A 17,265-nucleotide genomic window follows, 5' to 3' on the forward strand; every position below is an offset into this window, starting at 1 on the left:
GGGCAGTTATTAAAATTAAAATGGAGCCCATGTAGAAATAGCGTATTGGTTATTGTTATATCGGGAATGGAAGTATATCATCATCTGTGACAATTTCAACTGTCTAGCTGTAACGGTTCATGAGATTCAGTCTGGTGGCAGATGGACAACCAGTGGAGCTTCAGTTACAGGATTTCATAATAATATATTTAATGGAAATTTTAACTAAAAAAATAGAAAGCATAAAAACAATTTTGGTGACACAAAACATTACAATAGTTTAATTACTTAATATATATTTTTTACTTAGTTAACTCTGCGTCTCTTTAATGATTCGATGAAGTAGGCTGAGGTGGGATGGTTCACATCATCTACTTCATCAGAATGAAATAGCGTGATGATAGCCCACTCGCCCCATCAAAAGACATTACCGTAGAACAACAGCACGAAACAATTGAAAGCTGCGTTGAAATTCAAATCAGGTAGCTTTGAATATGGCGGCTATCATGAAAATCATTTTAGTTTGATAATATTTGGGGCCACGCGTGACTGTGTTTACACTGTGTTAATTGTTTCGCGGACACTGGCCGGGCATAGCCGCATCGATATTGCTGCGATAATTAATATTAAACTGATATAGGAAGTGTGACAATGTACTATGAAACCTATTTTCAATTCTGTTTTATTTGTGAATTGAGTTTCATTAAACAAAAGAGAGGATAAAATCATAAAATCAAAATCAAAAGTTTTTATTTCAAATAGGCTGTTTCTCAGGCACTTTTAAAACGTTACATTACTGACTCTCGTTGCACGGTTCCAAAGTGTCATTCTTATGAAGAACCGGCAAGAAACTCCATAAAATGAAATGAAATCATGTCTTATACCGATGAGGTAAATATATCACGTTTTTGTATTTTTTTCCCTATCTTTAATTGTTAAGATTAGGCAATATTGTCTATATTATTGAAGGCAAAAGACAGCTTAGTGCCGACGTAAACTAAAATCACCACTAACCTTGTGAATAATGGGAAAAATGTGTGTGCATAAATTATTTTTTATTGATTAATGTCTCATGGAATTGGGTGAACCGGTTCGTGACGCAACGGTTTTGCGTCCCCATACGCCAGAAGCAGGTAGCCATTTCCTCTCTTACTTTATCGCTACCCCGTATACCAGGGGAGAAGGTAGTAGTAGACATGAGGGTGGTACCAGGAGAGCAGATAGTGGTAGTCGTAGTAGAAACTTAAAGAAGGAGTCTTCTTATTATTTGTAACGAGTCACAGCTTATTATCATGTTAAGTACACCCTAATATTTTTTCTCCCCCTACCCTTGTAGCGAATAAAAGCACGATGCATATTTAAATATCAAATTAATGAGGATACTTTTGAAACATACTTTAAAACTAAGCTTAAATTAAGTATGCAAAACTTTTAATTAACTATACCGCTGAGGATCTTATTAATTACTTAAAATTATTCTATTATAAAATATTTTTAAGTGTTATGATAGTTTGTTGATAGCTAGTTTTGCGTAGTGTTCATTTTCATGTATCTGTCAAAGCTATTGGAACATTATTTTAGTACCTAATGATTACCAATTGTTTCACATCGTTAACAAGTTCTATCTTTGATCCGAAGCGTCGCAATTGTCAGATAACATCAATAATATGACTATCAGACGTGGTCGTAGGTCTCCTAAACCAAGCAATTTCACTCGAGTTTTTCGCGCTCTTATTAGTCACAGCGTGGTATTTAGCCTCGCTCGATGGCGAGATCAAACAAGATATTTTTTAAACTAACCGTAGTGGTTACTGAATTGAAATCAACAAACTCTACACTGTCATAACATTTGTAGAGTATCTCTACGTTTGGGTGTAAGTTAAATAGCAACTGGTAACTGTGTCAAGTTTTGATCCAAATTATAAAGGCGAAATTATAATTATATCTCTGGCACTTAAATACGATAGTAAGTCAATTTGATGAACCTGAACCAAAAGGGTAAAAACGATACGTTCTAACCAAGTTTCCGCTGTCAGGTATCAACTGTTCTTAAGCTAACTAGCTGAAATTTTCACGGATGATGCATTTATTTGTTTGTTCTCAAAACACCATTATTAATAGATAAAGTATTTGAAAAAAGAAATACTAATAAAGAAAAAATATTTAACGATCAGTAAGAAGTATTGATAAAATCCAAAATTAGATGGTTAACCTCAGTTTCATCCTAGAAGTTACAAGGCTCAGTCTGAGTTATAAGATTAAGGCTGAGTTGGGACTTACTTTATCTTTATTGTATTGTATTTGTATCTAACTCACCATATTTAGAGAGTAGTGCCTTCCGATCTCCAAAGTTCCCCTCCAGCAGTTCTCTCTTGCTGGTCTGGTTGTTCCTCTGGCGCGTGATCCTGGCGTGGGCAGCATGGAGCGCCACCAACACCAACACAAATACCTGGAGGAAATAATACATGGATCTGTTGTATTATGGAAATTAGATTATCAAGGTATGTGTAGTATGCAAGTGTGTATGTGAGACGATGAAGGGGTAGGAACTCTGAAAATTTTGAATTTAAATTCCTCAGACCTTTTAGTAAATGTAATAATACCGCCTGATTTAGTGTGGGTTAAATAGTCATATCAGAATTATTTGACTTTAATGAATGAAGATTTTTGACGTTTTAGACTTATGTGTACTACTTACTTGTCCATCAGACAGTGCAATTAAATTGTTTTATATTTACGTTTCAGGTTTAATTGTTCAATTTATATCAGAGAAGCAAAACAATGCTTATAAGGACTAAGGATCAGGTTTCAGTTACGAAATGGTAAAACAGAGCTAATCCTAATTGCTCTGACATTTTGTTATCTACTTAATTTCAGAAACCGTGAATTTATTTTATTGTGATACAGATATTTTGTTATTTGGATAGCTTTGTATTATTCGGCACCCGCTAAATATTATTTTTAAGACACCTACGGATTATGAATAAAAGTAATATTTTATTCGTTTTAATTTATCCCGACCAAATTCGTTTCCGTCAATCTAAGCTTTATCACTTCTCTCAATTCATTATCAGGAATTAACTTTGACTGAAAAATATTTTAACTAAGTATCGAGTTTTATTTAAATTAAACTGAAACCACTGTAAAGTTTTCATGTGAAAATAATCATTTCTCTGTTTTAGTAAAACCCAATTTCTATTTCCGTATTTAAGGTATCATGCACAATGAACACTGAACAATTAAGAAAAATTAAACAATTAATTGAATCAAAGAAGAATTAAACAATTAATTGAATATCACTGAACACCACGTGAAACTAACCGGCAGCTTCATGTTACCGCGTAAGACGTCCGCTACGCGTGGTGTACGCAAGTCGACTGAGACTACGACCGTACTGCGCATGCGTGCCCCTACTCGCGCAGCTTATATGCTCTTGCGCATATGAGGGATAGTCATGACAGTGATTCATGAGGATGACTGTGTGATATGCACTTAGTATCTGAGATTATGCATTTTGAAATGGATTAGAAAAAAAATGCACTATTTGGAGCAGTTATTATAATGCAATAGGTTTAATGTTGTTAGAAAATTTTGATGATTAACTTTTTGTTGATTGTTATGTTATGCTGATTTTGTTGAAATATTTAGTTTAGGCTGTCATTAATTTCATACGGGATTTGAATATACTGAATAATTATAATGTTTAGCTCAAGTTGTTATGAGTGAATTGATTTTATTATTTGTTAAAAAAACTACTATTCTGGAAACTGCTACCCAATGACCACACTGCCTATATTTGTAGAGAAAACCCCATAAAATCTAATACAAGCTACAATACAGATAATTTCTGTTTTTTTTTTAATTATTTCTTTGATGCAGTTAACACAACGCAGTTGAATTTACTTTTTCTAAAGAATCGATCCTATCTCTAAAATTATGTGGTAACAAATAATGGCGGGGTCAAAAACACGATTAAGTAATAACGATACGATTTCGAGCTGTAATCGGTGTAATGTATAGTTTGGATATGAACACATATTTATCTCAGTGGAGCATCACTGAAGCTGAAACAGCCTTGAAAAGCAAAAGTAATAATAATAATATACTTAGAGAGTATTTCATGAGAAGGAGGCTTTGCACTATACTTTACCACTTTAAGGTTAAGTAATTCTAGATTAATTCTTTATAATATCGTAACATTAACTATATTCATTAAATTTGTCTTGACCCTAGATTTGTAACAAGTATACATTTTTTTGTATATAGCTTTTATGCCTGATTTCTTATTTGCATTTTCTATGGATCGGTGATGGGTATTGCAACCCTTTAAAATAAAATTGGTTAACCTCGATCGATGTATTCTTAGTAAAAATACATCCTTTGTGAAAATTTCAAATGTCTAGCTCATGGTTCACAAAAGACGGTTGATGACGGACCGAAGGGCAGACAGCGGAGCCTCAGTCATACGGTTTCATTTTTACCCATTGACTACGGCACCCTAATACAGGACTTCAGATTTGAATAAAATGCCATTATATCACATGGAAAATTCCCGTGTCAACTTGAACAGGTACTCTGCCTGTCTGTACTTACACCTGTAGGAGAGCCTAGTTCTCAGTGTTTTTCTCTCGGGCGACAGTTACGTCACTATGATATCCGGCGCGCTGACCCGCCTGCACTTCCTGGCCTCATACGACTCTGTATTTGTCGTGGCTGTGAAATAGTGGTTAATCGTTGTGATATACTTAACGTATGTATTTATGTTTATGTTATATAGTACCTGATTTTCTCCAACTCTAATCTATTTTATCTTCATCTGATAAATTACAACTCAACGCAGACCAAATTATCGTGCTCATCACGCAAACATTTTTCATGGGTGGAAATCGAATCCAACTTCAGGCACCTACGTCAGTCAGGGCTACCAACCATAGGACCAATAGGCCAGATGTTTAAATCGGACATGTTTCATAACTGTCCAGTATTTCATGAGATCGCCGTTGTAAAAAAATAAATTCTTTCCTAAGTTTCTTCAATTATTAGTCAGCAAAAATTGTTAATGACAATCACCTTATATTCACACGAGGTGACAACATTTATGATTGCCATTAGAACTTTTTGTCCTATAAAGAGTTCACAGTTATACAATTAAACCTTATTATGTCACATATTAAACAATTATACGAACCATATATGGCTCTGCTAACATACGTAATTCATGGAAGATTTATAAAGTCCCCCTTGTTATGACGTTGTCTTGTTATAAAAGGGCAACTTAAATAACTTAGAAACAAATGAAATTACAATTCTGTGCCAGTGTCATCATGACATGTCAAGGTAGTTCTAAGAATTATTGTATTCTCTTTAATCTTAAATTTAAATACTAGAAAAACAAATTTTGGATCTCTCTAAAAAAATTAAAAACCACCGAAACAAGCAATTAGCTATTCAAATTGTAATTTTGAATTCGGTTTTAAACAAGATGCCGCTAGATTTTTAGTTTTTTAGCTATTTTGAAATACCTAATTATAACGAGATGTACAAATACATTTGATAATGGTATTTCAGGAACGCTCTACTTTCTCCAAATCCATTCTGAAAACTTAAGTTTTAGCTAAAAGAGTGGAATTTAAAATATCATATATTTTAATTAAAACCCATTTTTGTATTTTTTAAAATATAATTCACTTTCGATGTATAAATATCACTGTTTAAAATCATCTTACACATGAATAGCAATTAACATTAGTCTTGACTAAGCCAATCTCAGATAGTTAATTCTCATTAAATATTACATGGTTTATGATTTTTCATAGCTAATTAAGGTTAGTCATAAAGGGGCTAAAAAATCCGAGTCACGTAAACTAGGCACCGCCGGCGACACGACAGACAAATTGCGTTTAATCGTCACGACATTATGTAGTACCGTGTGGTACATAGTATGTAATAGCAGAAGGTTAACTTTATTAATGTCGAGTAGAGCTCCGGCCGATGTAACGAATGTCCCGGTGCCTTAAAATCGTTTCTTTTAGACTGGATGCGGTGGGCGGAGTCCTGGTTGTTGTGGTGGCGGAGCCCTATGCCCAGCTGCGGACAGCAATAGGCTGAGTTGAGTGATTGTTTGAACCGTCTGAGAACCTAAACGGATTTGAAAACAAGAGAAATTTCATAGTAAGTACTTGATGAAGTATTTTAGACTAGGATAAAAGCTAGTCTCAAAATAAAGTTCTAACAGCAATTATCAAATATAGACTTTCTTTGATTGAAGTTACCAAACTATACCTATATACTACGATGATATTCATTTATTCTTTACTTCAAACTTACTGCTGTGAAACGTAATCAGAACAATGAATCATAAATGAAAAAGCATTAAAGCATCTATTTATGTATCATCGTCGACTATTAGAGAAACACTTTACAGGTGTGTCTCAGCGGACCTTCTGCTTTAAACATTTATAACACAGCCTACACTAGCCAGTATGTAGCGACATTACGCGAATTAACTCGTATGTCACAGCTGTGCGCGTTGCGACAGGCCGCCGGCCGGCAGCGCGCGCGGGAACCAGCGATAAAGCAGCTGAGGAAAAGAGAAGTCACTCTATGTATTGTAGAGCGCTATCTCTCTCTTATAAGAGTCTTGTTGAAGGGTTGGTGGTCGCGGGTGAGCAGGACTCTCTGCTTTTACTGCCTAATGTTGATTTAATGAAGCCGAGTTGTTGTTTACCTCCTGACTTATTATCACGTTTTGTGTTAGTTTGGGCTATGAAGAGTAGTGCGCTGAAGTAGAGGTCATTTTCAATTTCATTTTTAGGTTCATTTTACTTTATTTGCTTTAGATTTGTTATTTACCACTTATGAGATTCTTCTCAGCTTTTTACCTGCCCTGCTTTCAGAAAAACGACTGTTTTTTACTCTTTCAAAGCTGCCATTTTGGAAACAAAAACTTAATGACTTCTTAATTTCGTGATCATTCAATATGAATACCAAAAACCAAAGCTATACATATCAATAGTAATGTAAAACATTGTTTTAGTTACTTAAATGTTTTCATATTTGACCGAAATATTTCCATTTACACTATAACCTATAATATATTAAAATCATACTTTGAGTTCGACCTAGGCCCGCAGCTGTAGCCTAGCCTACATGTTGCGACAACCTCATGTATTCGACTGTAGCTACCTGACGTCAATCTTATAAATGTCTTGCAAAATAGAACTCTATTTCCCTGAAATAAAGTCGCTGACAATATCTAAGGTAAGCACAGGTGGTAGCCCACGGCTTTGGATATTGCGAAAATTTTAAAAGCTCGTATGAATAACGATTTCTTATGTTACCTTCTATTAATTGCTGTGAATATTATGTAGAGCAGACCACAGCTATGAGTCATGTACGATATTTAAAATAAATTGCCCAAGTCATCAATTTTGAAATTATTAACAAAATTTTAATTTTAATATTCTGTGTTGATTGGTCTAAGATATTCACTGACACACAATATTTTAATTTAAAGAGAGATCTTCATCATCATTCATCCTTCACGTTTTAAATCTTCTGCGGAACATTCTTTTAGACTTTTACCTCATGAAGTGGTTAGTTGAAACTTGCTAGTTCTGGAAGCAAGACAGGATCGATTCTTGGCAGGACAAACATTTGTGTGATCCACGAATACTTGTTCTAGGTCTGGGTGTGTTTGTGCATGTGACTTGAATGTTTAAGCAAAACACACCTGGGGCAAGGATTAAATCCCTACTGGAGTGTTTTGTTCTAAATAAGGATGAATAACGATGAATGTATCTACAATACAATAGCCCATGTTCCTATTTTCAGATATTTTTACACCAAGTATTCCCCGCTCGTGCATGTTCGCTGCAGTTTAACAAAACCATCGCCTACTTTACATTTTTCAGAAAAGTATTTTTGCTCGACACTCGACGCCGTTTGAAACATGTTTCTCGGTGTATTGTGACGTGGCTCTGACGTCACACCCCCTGCTTGACTCTGTATTTACAGGAATAATGTGGAATGGAATGAAAGAAGGTCCATATTAAGCAAATAGTATGTAGTTATATGCATGATTAAAAATGGAACTCCTTAAAAAATTGAAGGATATTCTCTGACCCAAAAATAATTTATTTTATTTTATTTAGCTCTTTTTTCTTTAAACGAACGAGAAGAAATCCAAACTTGTTCAATATGCCCTAGATACCTAATGACACTAATTAAAAAAGAATACTGTACTGTAGCATCTTTCTAAGAAAGGTACAAAAATAGTCAAAGGATCGTTGGACACTGTTGATAATTACATTTCCTTTAATTAGAATAGACAATCAAGTTATAATTATGTGATAATATTTGACTAGGTCTTAAAGTTTATTTTGGGCTCTGAACTAAAATAATAAGGGTTTTTATTTTATTTTTACAAGCTGTTAAACAAAAGTTACTTGTCAAGGACTTTCTTGTTTTTTTTAATTAGGTATACTGTTTTACAAAGTAATTAATATAATTAGAGATTTTTTTTTCTTATTATAATAACCCTGAACAACTGAAAACATTAATTGATGTCATTTTTATGCCCGTTTCTTTTTATTATTAAAGGGAGTGAAAATGAATATAAAAACCCATTTTTTCAAGATAGCCTGCTAGGTAACACTATTCAACTTATCTTCACTATAAAATTAAAAACAACGCCCAGGTACGGCGCAATAAATCCACGGCTGTGTTACTCCTTCTACAGACAGTTTTAACCCCTATTTTTTTTTTTGCGTACAACATCACATAAATTGTTCTGAACCCAAAGTAAGTCGCTAAAGCACTTGTGTTATGGAATTCAGATACAACGAAGGTACCATAAACACCCAGACCCGAGACAATGTATAAATGTGATTTTTTACATTGACCCGACCGGGGATCGAACCCGGGACCTCAGAGCTAGCGACACCTTGAAACCGGTGTGTACGCCACTCGACCACGGAGGTCATCAATAACTATAACTTACTATTTAAATTATAACCTCTTTTACCCATTCTACTGTCACATTTTCCTCAGATTCAACAAAAAAGACAGAAGTAAATAAAACCAATGAAACAAGGTACCGTTTGTCGTACAAGCTAAATGTGAGATCTAATTATGTTTGTAACGTATTTGTCCGACAATAGTTTATGTTGTGGGACTTCTGCATGTGTGTGTGTGTACCGAAGATCGGCAATAACTCAATTCAACGTGAATGTTTGGGGAGAGATTTGTGAGGATGTTCCCAAACATTTTATTTTGTTAGAATATTTTGGAGATCCGTAAGGGTGTAAGCAAGGTGTAAAATTTCAACACAATTAGTAAAACGCCATGGTCTAACCATATGTCTACCACTGGGCTGTATCTCGTGAATTGTAGTCGTTTTAGAGTTTTAATTTTCATAAAAGAAGTATTTTTGAATTTGCTATACCAACAAATAACAATTAATTCTTAGGAACGCTTGGTACGGTCAAAGATTTGATGAGAATTTCTTACAGCATTTACTTATTTTTCGTATTTGTAGGCATGAAACACAACATTTTAATACATCGAATAGGGACATAATCAATTTATTACCGTTTCGTATTCAATTAATTCCATATACAAATATTATTATACCAATTTGTATAGCAACACAATATTTCCATAAAAAAATTAACCAAAATATTTAACTCACTAAACATTATTCTTAATGAGCACTAAACAAGCCTGCAAGCATAAAAACCCAGTACTAGGGTTCCGCATAATATAACCTTAAATATTTTCTAGAAGGCCTTAGTTAAAAGCGCATAACTTTGAAACCTAAGTGAACAACAGGCGGGTAACGAGCAGCTTTGTAATACCGTCCTTAATCCCTACATTATTATTAACAAGGAATTTATATTAACTTTCTTATTATAATAGTATTTTTTGTTTTCTTGACCCGTTTGCTGGATACAGTCTGGAAGAATGGGAATTAGGAGGATGTTTTAATTGTTAGGGGATTTAGATATAGGTTACCTAAGCTTTTTCATTGAAAGTTAGTAGAATAATAGCTTTAAGACTGTAAAGTTCAGTTTAGGGAATTTAATGTTCAAAAAAGACATATTATTCTCCATCAGTCCTTGGTCCGAAGAAATTTGGGAAGTTAAGGCGTGTGTTGTCGTGTTCTTGGTTACGATATACCATTGTTAATAAGTTTCTTATCTATGTCCGATTGTACACAAAAAGAAAAGATCAAAGTAATAAAACACAATCGGCTCTGTCAAAACTGTAAACGGATTGAAATCCTGTCTGTAAGATTCCAGGCGCCTCCTCACATACCCAAGTCGCGTATACAAAGAAAACAATGCGGATCTTAGCCGACCCGACCCGCAACCGGATACACGACAATCCGGTTATGCATGTTCGGTAATCCTTACCCGGGTACTAAATTCGTAAGAAGGGATCAAAAGGGTATTTATGTTTTTATCCTTTTTGTCCTTTAGGTTAAATTTAATGAAATATTAATCGTATCCTTGTTAATCCAACGGTGTCTTTATATACCTAACAAGGGCACATTTTATAAGATGGTTGCGGTAATTTATTTTGTATTTGTTTGCAGTTTCGTTTAAGGAGCTCATTCGTTTTGCTTTTCTTTTGTTCTTTGTTTTTTCGGTATCTTCAGCGAACGCTCTGACTTCTGGTTGCGACAACTTTTTTAATAAAGTTTACTAGAGACATGTTGAGCTTAACTTAAGTTATAGGTAGGTACATAAGTTTATTTGCGAGTAGCAGCAAAATAATGATAGCAGGACTATTCGTTAGTAAGGACTTCCTTTTAAAGTTGACATGATTTTATATGGCTATCACTTCTTCCTCCTTGGATCAAATTCTTAGTTCGTTGCGATATCAAAGTTACCATAGCAACCTTCTTACGGAAGTTATCTTTGCTTTGAAACAAATACATCCAATTGGCCTATGTAAAATTCATTAAGCCATTTTAGAACAATAACTAGACACCTTTAATGTTGTCATCCAAATACGATTTTGGGTCGGTAACTAAGTCTTATTCCGAAAAATATATCAAAGTAACAACATTTCTTCGATATCCGCGCGTGATTACATTTTCCTCATGCTAACACAGAGTTTTTTAACATTAAATAAAGAATTATCAAGAAAGCTGTTAGTGAGCCAGCCCGCGGGTCTTAAACCCACACTTATAATAAACGCTCGGCGCCTTCACTCATTAAACCAATTACCGTCACTACTAGGAACATTAAGAAAATAATTATTTTCATTAGTTTGCGCTCAATTAAAATGGATGTAAACTAATAAATTGTACTGTTTTATATGCACTAGTACTACATATTTTTTATGGATTTCATGTTCAGTTTTTATTTTAGAATTGGTGTTCTTATATATTTTTAATAGGTCTCATCGAAATGAGAGAATTATACGTGGATAATTAATTATATTTGAAAGACCTTGACTACGAGAACTGTAAGGTAGTATTTTTACATTTTTACACAACCAAATATGTGTACTTTTTAAAGGCTTTTGATCAAGAAAAACAAATACCTTACTAAATAATCAAAAACTTTGAAAATATTCTTTAAAAGCAATAATCACAATGTTCTAGCCTCAAAGAGGTCAAAATACATAAGTCACACCATTTCTTAGCCCTGTAACTGATCTATTAGTTACAGTACCCAGTAAGGAGAGCTCCAGCACAGAACCGCACCGCCAGCCATTAGTATGCAAACAGCGCTTGTTGCTGCAACGTGCTGCAGCAACGGAGACTAGCTTCGGTAAAATTAGCTGGCATAATAGACACTGGACTGTAAATACACAATTTAAACTAAGATTCTGTATTTATGAAGTAAATATTGTTCAGAAAATATGCTGCAAATAATAGTCATTTTCGTTAGTTAGAGATGCTAGTTAGAGACTTGATCGCTATTTCGCTATATGGTACGCAAAAATTCGACATACCATCGTAATTTTTGTTGATAAATTTCTATTATTGTACTACCTAAAACCTGATGACTTAGCGACAACAGAAAAACATTATGTGTAAAAATCCAACGTCCTAATTATCACAGTTAACATCATACTGCCTGATGACAGATGAATGTACGGACGGACGAACGGACAGCGGAGCGTCAGCAATAGGAATTCATTTTTACCCTAAAAAAATATGTCGTTGACTTACCAAAATCTAAACTAAGATAATTGAAAAGGAATCATAGCATTGAAGTTCGTAATTAAATAGTCTCTCGTGGACCCTCATTTAATTCATTTATTCAAACATTGTAAAGTACAAACAGCGTGTTAGCAAGTGCAACACCTTACAAAACTTGTCCTGCAACAAGTTGCTGCAACCAAAGCGTTTAATTGAATTTCAGTCGCGGATAAACTTACCGACTGCATATTTATAAGTGAAGTCGAATAGACAACTTTGTATTAAAGAGAATTGTTTAGCAGAAACGCCGGTGAAGGTATAGAGATGAACCTCTTTATCTAGGGTTTAAAGGGTAAGTAAACATTTGAGACTTTTCTGTGATGGTTATTCTGTTCTATAAAGTTAATAATTTGGTTGTAGTGTTTGGTTGTTGTGTTGGTGAGCGTGTACTATTAACCATTATAATCGCGTTAGTGTAAGCAAGCAAGATGCTGATATGACTATGTATTGCTCCGTCTGTCTCATTGACAAGGGTGAAGTTTTGGTATTTTCTACATCATGATTTCTTGTATAATATTATCAAGTCACTTTACCTTCATAAGCGATAAGAGAAAAAAAATGTTGGTGTAAAGATTAATTCTACAGCACCTTTAACTCTGATGTTTGAATTTGTAGTTTACTTGGAAGCACTACCGGAATCCGTTTAGGTTATATTTAACTAAATCAACTATAAATAACTTCCTAAACGATATTCCTAAAATTCCACAATAAAATTATGGAAGTAAATTATATAGGACAAGTTTGTATTTTTGAAATAACCTGCAGGAAATACTCCACATAAACTACCGGTACATGCAGTGATGTCGCTTTACATAATGTAGCGTGCCGTCTAGCTTCCATAGTAACATCTCTCTTACTTGAAAGCGTATCCAAATCCAAGGATCTCTCAATAGCAGATCATTCAAAGGCATATTTTTAGGGAATAAATAGGAATTATGCCACATCTGTAGTTCGCACCGACTGTCCAATATTAGCGGAGCTCTGCGTCGTTACTTTTTATTCCAGCACTGTAGTGCACGCTGTATGGCCGTGTGGCCGATTGACACGCATTGGGACAGTTTCGACTTGTTTTAACTATCGAATAACAGACAAATGTGATTTGAACATATTGCAATTTTTGTAAAAAATTTCTTTATACAGCATACATTACCTTATTTTGTACTAAACTTGTTGATAGGATAGGCTCCGCTATCTGTCCGCCTGTCATAAGGTCACATCTCAAAAAAGATTTATCTGGACGGTTACAATTTTGAGTATCAAAAACAGATTTAAATGCACAGTTTAATAGAGCAATTGTTAGTGGCGGCCATATCTTTGATGGTTGTCAACTTCTTTTTTCATATTATTTTTTACCTGTATTGACTTGCACTGGATCGGTTTTTTAATTGTTTTATTCTGAACATAAGTTGGATTGGTAGAAAACATGTTTTGATTCTGAAATCAACATGATTTGAACGTTTTTCTATATTAGCTGGAACAAAGCTGGATCGGCAGAGTAAATATGAACAAATACCCGTTTATTTTGGATTGTAAAAGCGTGTTTTTATGGGAATCAATTGAAGCGATTACCGTAGTAAAAATAAACTTTATTTATTCTTGGATTTTATGTATAAAAAATGGTAAAAAATATGTGTGAACTTTTTTATTAACCTTTTTATACTGTTTTGTTGCTCAAATTGTAGAGAAATATATCACGACAAGGCATTTTTAACGATAGACGATAATTATTATAAAGAGTGACTTTTTTAAAATCTCTTCTTAGACTTCACAAGAGAACATTGAGAAGATAACAATGAGATTATCATAGTCTCCAGTAATGCTAAATTTATTCGATATTTACCACACAATGCGAGAACAATAGACTACAAAGTATCCACAAACAACTAATGTTGGTAAGAAAGTTGATTTTGTATGAAATGTCCGACAACCGCACGATATTAGTAAAACATCACGCGCATTCACAAAGGCGTGTTGATGTTTAGAATTAGCATTAAGAGACGAGGAATGTTGGGAATCTATTATTATTTACTAATTTTTCTGTGGTTATCTCGCGCTGTGATCCGATGTGTTTAGGAAAGAGGATTCATCACTTTTGTTTGTTAATGTTATGGTATTTAAAATGAAAAGACAGTGAGCTACTACAAATAATGTATTTTTTTTCCACACTTGGGACAATGGCTGACTCAGAGTGCTGTAGAACTTACTTACTTAAAGTGAAGTATTCTTATAAAAAACACACACCAAGACATTTTGTGATCAAAGGTTTTTTATGTTAGATTTTAGCAAATTTTTTAATATCTTTTTTTTGTAATATTTTATTTATGAACTGCAGCATGCGTTTACTGTTGGACACTGAAGAAGTAAATGTAAAGATTGTTAATCAGTATTTGAACAATCTTCAAGTAAGAAATCGTCTGAATGTGTTTCTTTTAAATATTTACACTGACTGTGTATTTGGGAAGTTGATTCTAGGAGTGTTAGTAAATTGTTCACATTTGTGCAATGCAGCATTGTTTAGTCGCCATCAGACATTGTCTTGAGAAATGTTACTTGTTTAGACATTTTTTCTGAACTTCTTTTATTGCGCCTTCAAAATATAAATGTGTGAAATATAAAAAATAGTTTAACAAAGTTAAGACAACAATGTTGAATCTAATCTATACTCTATACAGAAGGTGTTTTCTGGTGATTGGCAGGTATAGATTGCTTAAGGCATTAAGTATAAGAAAGCAAATATATACAAATTGTTTTAGAAAAAAATCGCAGCCATGTTTTCCTTTACAAGTAAGTACTGCGCCTTGGGTACCCAAGGCCTCTCATCCTTAACAGAGTACAATATAAATACACGTTGTTTGTTAGCTTTAATTAAACAAGTGTCCAACTTATTAGCGGCACGTGGCTTCATCACTAATTACGGTAAACGGTCAGCGGGAAGGAATTGTAATCAGACGGATAATTTCAGCTCACGTCTGTTATCTGGGGACCTACCATCACCTCTTCAAGTAAAACGCTAAGGTACTTTTGCTGAAGTGGGAGCAAGATAGCGCAATACACGCTGTAGAGCGGCGTCCCTTTTTCACATCTAATCAATATTTATTCAATATTTAGCAATGGTGATACATGGTAGGCTCCCTAGGCTAGGTAAGGACGTCTGGATCTAAAAGTTTTCGACTAGTTTCTTAATTATAAACTAGTTTTCGTTTAGGTAAACTACTCGTACATAAGTGATACGTGCCTGTCTTATGTCTTGACAAATTGAAGGAGGTATTTGATACTAGCTCGTTTCAGTGGTTTCACCGGCGTAGCATGTTGTAGCGAAAATGGTTGTGGGGCTAACCTGCAGAAGAAATAACACAGGATTATTGATGTTACATAGATATGTCGGAAAAATTCTATATTGATTTTTCCTTTTACGCGTCTTTGAGTTTAAGTGTTGTTCTGAGCCATCCCAAACGTAGGTACTAGGTTTTCTTTTGATTTCAGCAAAAATAATTAACATATCATGCGCTTGTTACCTCTACATATTAAATTAGAAGTTCCATCAGCATCCAAGTCAAATAGATTATCATCCCAATACCCCGAAGATCGCAGTAACGAAGCAAAGTTACCCAATTACCGTGACGTCACAAGTTCAACCTAAATTCGGTTACAGTTTGCCGTCTGTTTCATTAATTAGCGGCTAGTCGGCCGTAAGAATAGAAGCTGTCAATCAAGCTTAATTGTTAGGATTAGTACGAGGTTTTCTTGTTTCAGCGAACTACAGGAAAGGAATATAGACTGGTGGTGACTTCGAATACGTAGCTCGAATTCTTTGTATTAAGCTTTTGGGAAAGCCTGGATTTGGGAGGAAGTATGACTGGCAAAAGTGGCAGATAGCCTACACCTGCAACGGATGATTTTGGGGTGATGAAAAACTGACTGGTCGCTCTGAGCGCGACGTGTCGCAAGTTCGAACCTCTGTCCGAACACATGCATTTTTGTGATCCACGATGCTTGTTCTGAGTCTGGGTGTCTGTGACTTGAATGTTTTTGAAATCCACCGCGACACAAGGATTAAATTCATTAAGCCGAGTCGTTTAAAAAAATAAAATAGCAATAAATAGGTATGCATTTATATAATAAAATACATTCTTTTTTCAACATCTTGATACTTTAATCAACATCCATGGTCCATCTCATCTTACTCGTTTTTCCTGACTGACTCCTCTTTTTCACGTCCTATTCCCAGTGTACCAGTAGTAGTACCAGTAGTGCTTATTCTGTTTAAACTATGAGCCTGTAGATACCAATGGTTCCGTCTTTCTAGGTTACAGTAAAAAACAAGTGAACGTCACAATACAACTTCTGACACCCACTTGCACAGCCTGCACCCCCCCTCTCCCTCCGCCCCTCTTGCGCCCCCTACGCCCTCTAGCGCCCCTTCGTTTCCTGTTTGTTTGTAAGTGCGAATGTCAAGCTACGTTGTTATGATGAACAAGCTGGAAGGTGTGTTGCGCTTTTGAAATCATTATAATTTTCAGAACAAAAAAATATGCGAACTATATTTTCACACTAGTGTAAATGAAAGATAATTTAAAAAATGTTGGTAAGTTGTTAATGAGACATTGTGTTACCAAAAATTTGGGCTCGTCCGGGATTTGAACCCGGGACCTCTCGCACCCTAAGCGAAAATCATACCCCTAGACCAACGAGCCAGCTGATAGCTAGGTCGAAATACTTGTTTAAATGTCTTGATATAAGACTCACTTTCACTTTTGCGTAATTGACCAAACTATAGTAAGTTCATTTATAAAATTAAATCCTTTCACACCACTTGCCGCCGCCAGCTGTCACTAAAAATGTTCACTCACTACTCTCAGGTTTTGTTTAGATCGAATATATTATTTTCTGTTTCTATAGCTCTAATCACAACATCTGACTCTTCTACATTTTGGTACAGTGTGATACAATAATGTCAAAAAAGCAGCAAACTTCGTATTCATAATTCTCTAATTGCCCCTTAAAGCAATAGCCATATTACTATGTCTTGTTGTAAAGATCTTAAGGAAGACGTAGCCATTGATTAGAAC

At 34.7% G+C, this 17,265-nt stretch overlaps 1 protein-coding gene and 1 non-coding gene across 2 annotated transcripts in view; both read right to left on the reverse strand.

Annotated features, from left to right (window-relative positions):
- LOC113503931 (chromatin modification-related protein eaf-1-like) overlaps positions 1-3,408 on the reverse strand; it is a 32,678-nt gene extending 29,270 nt beyond the window's left edge. Inside the window, exons 1-2 of the mRNA XM_026886076.1 lie at positions 3,301-3,408; positions 2,296-2,428 (exon numbers count right to left, since the gene is read on the reverse strand). Coding sequence (XP_026741877.1) covers positions 2,296-2,428; positions 3,301-3,381 — 214 coding nt within the window. The 5' untranslated portion in view covers positions 3,382-3,408. The remainder of the gene's footprint in view (positions 1-2,295; positions 2,429-3,300) is intronic.
- A 13,410-nt stretch (positions 3,409-16,818) lies between these two features.
- Positions 16,819-16,890, reverse strand: Trnap-agg. The gene has a single exon. It is a non-coding gene; the product is annotated as a tRNA-Pro (tRNA).
- Positions 16,891-17,265: the final 375 nt, after the last annotated feature.

This window comes from Trichoplusia ni, chromosome 20 (genome assembly GCF_003590095.1).
Source record: "Trichoplusia ni isolate ovarian cell line Hi5 chromosome 20, tn1, whole genome shotgun sequence".
Taxonomy (NCBI): Eukaryota; Metazoa; Arthropoda; class Insecta; order Lepidoptera; family Noctuidae; genus Trichoplusia; species Trichoplusia ni.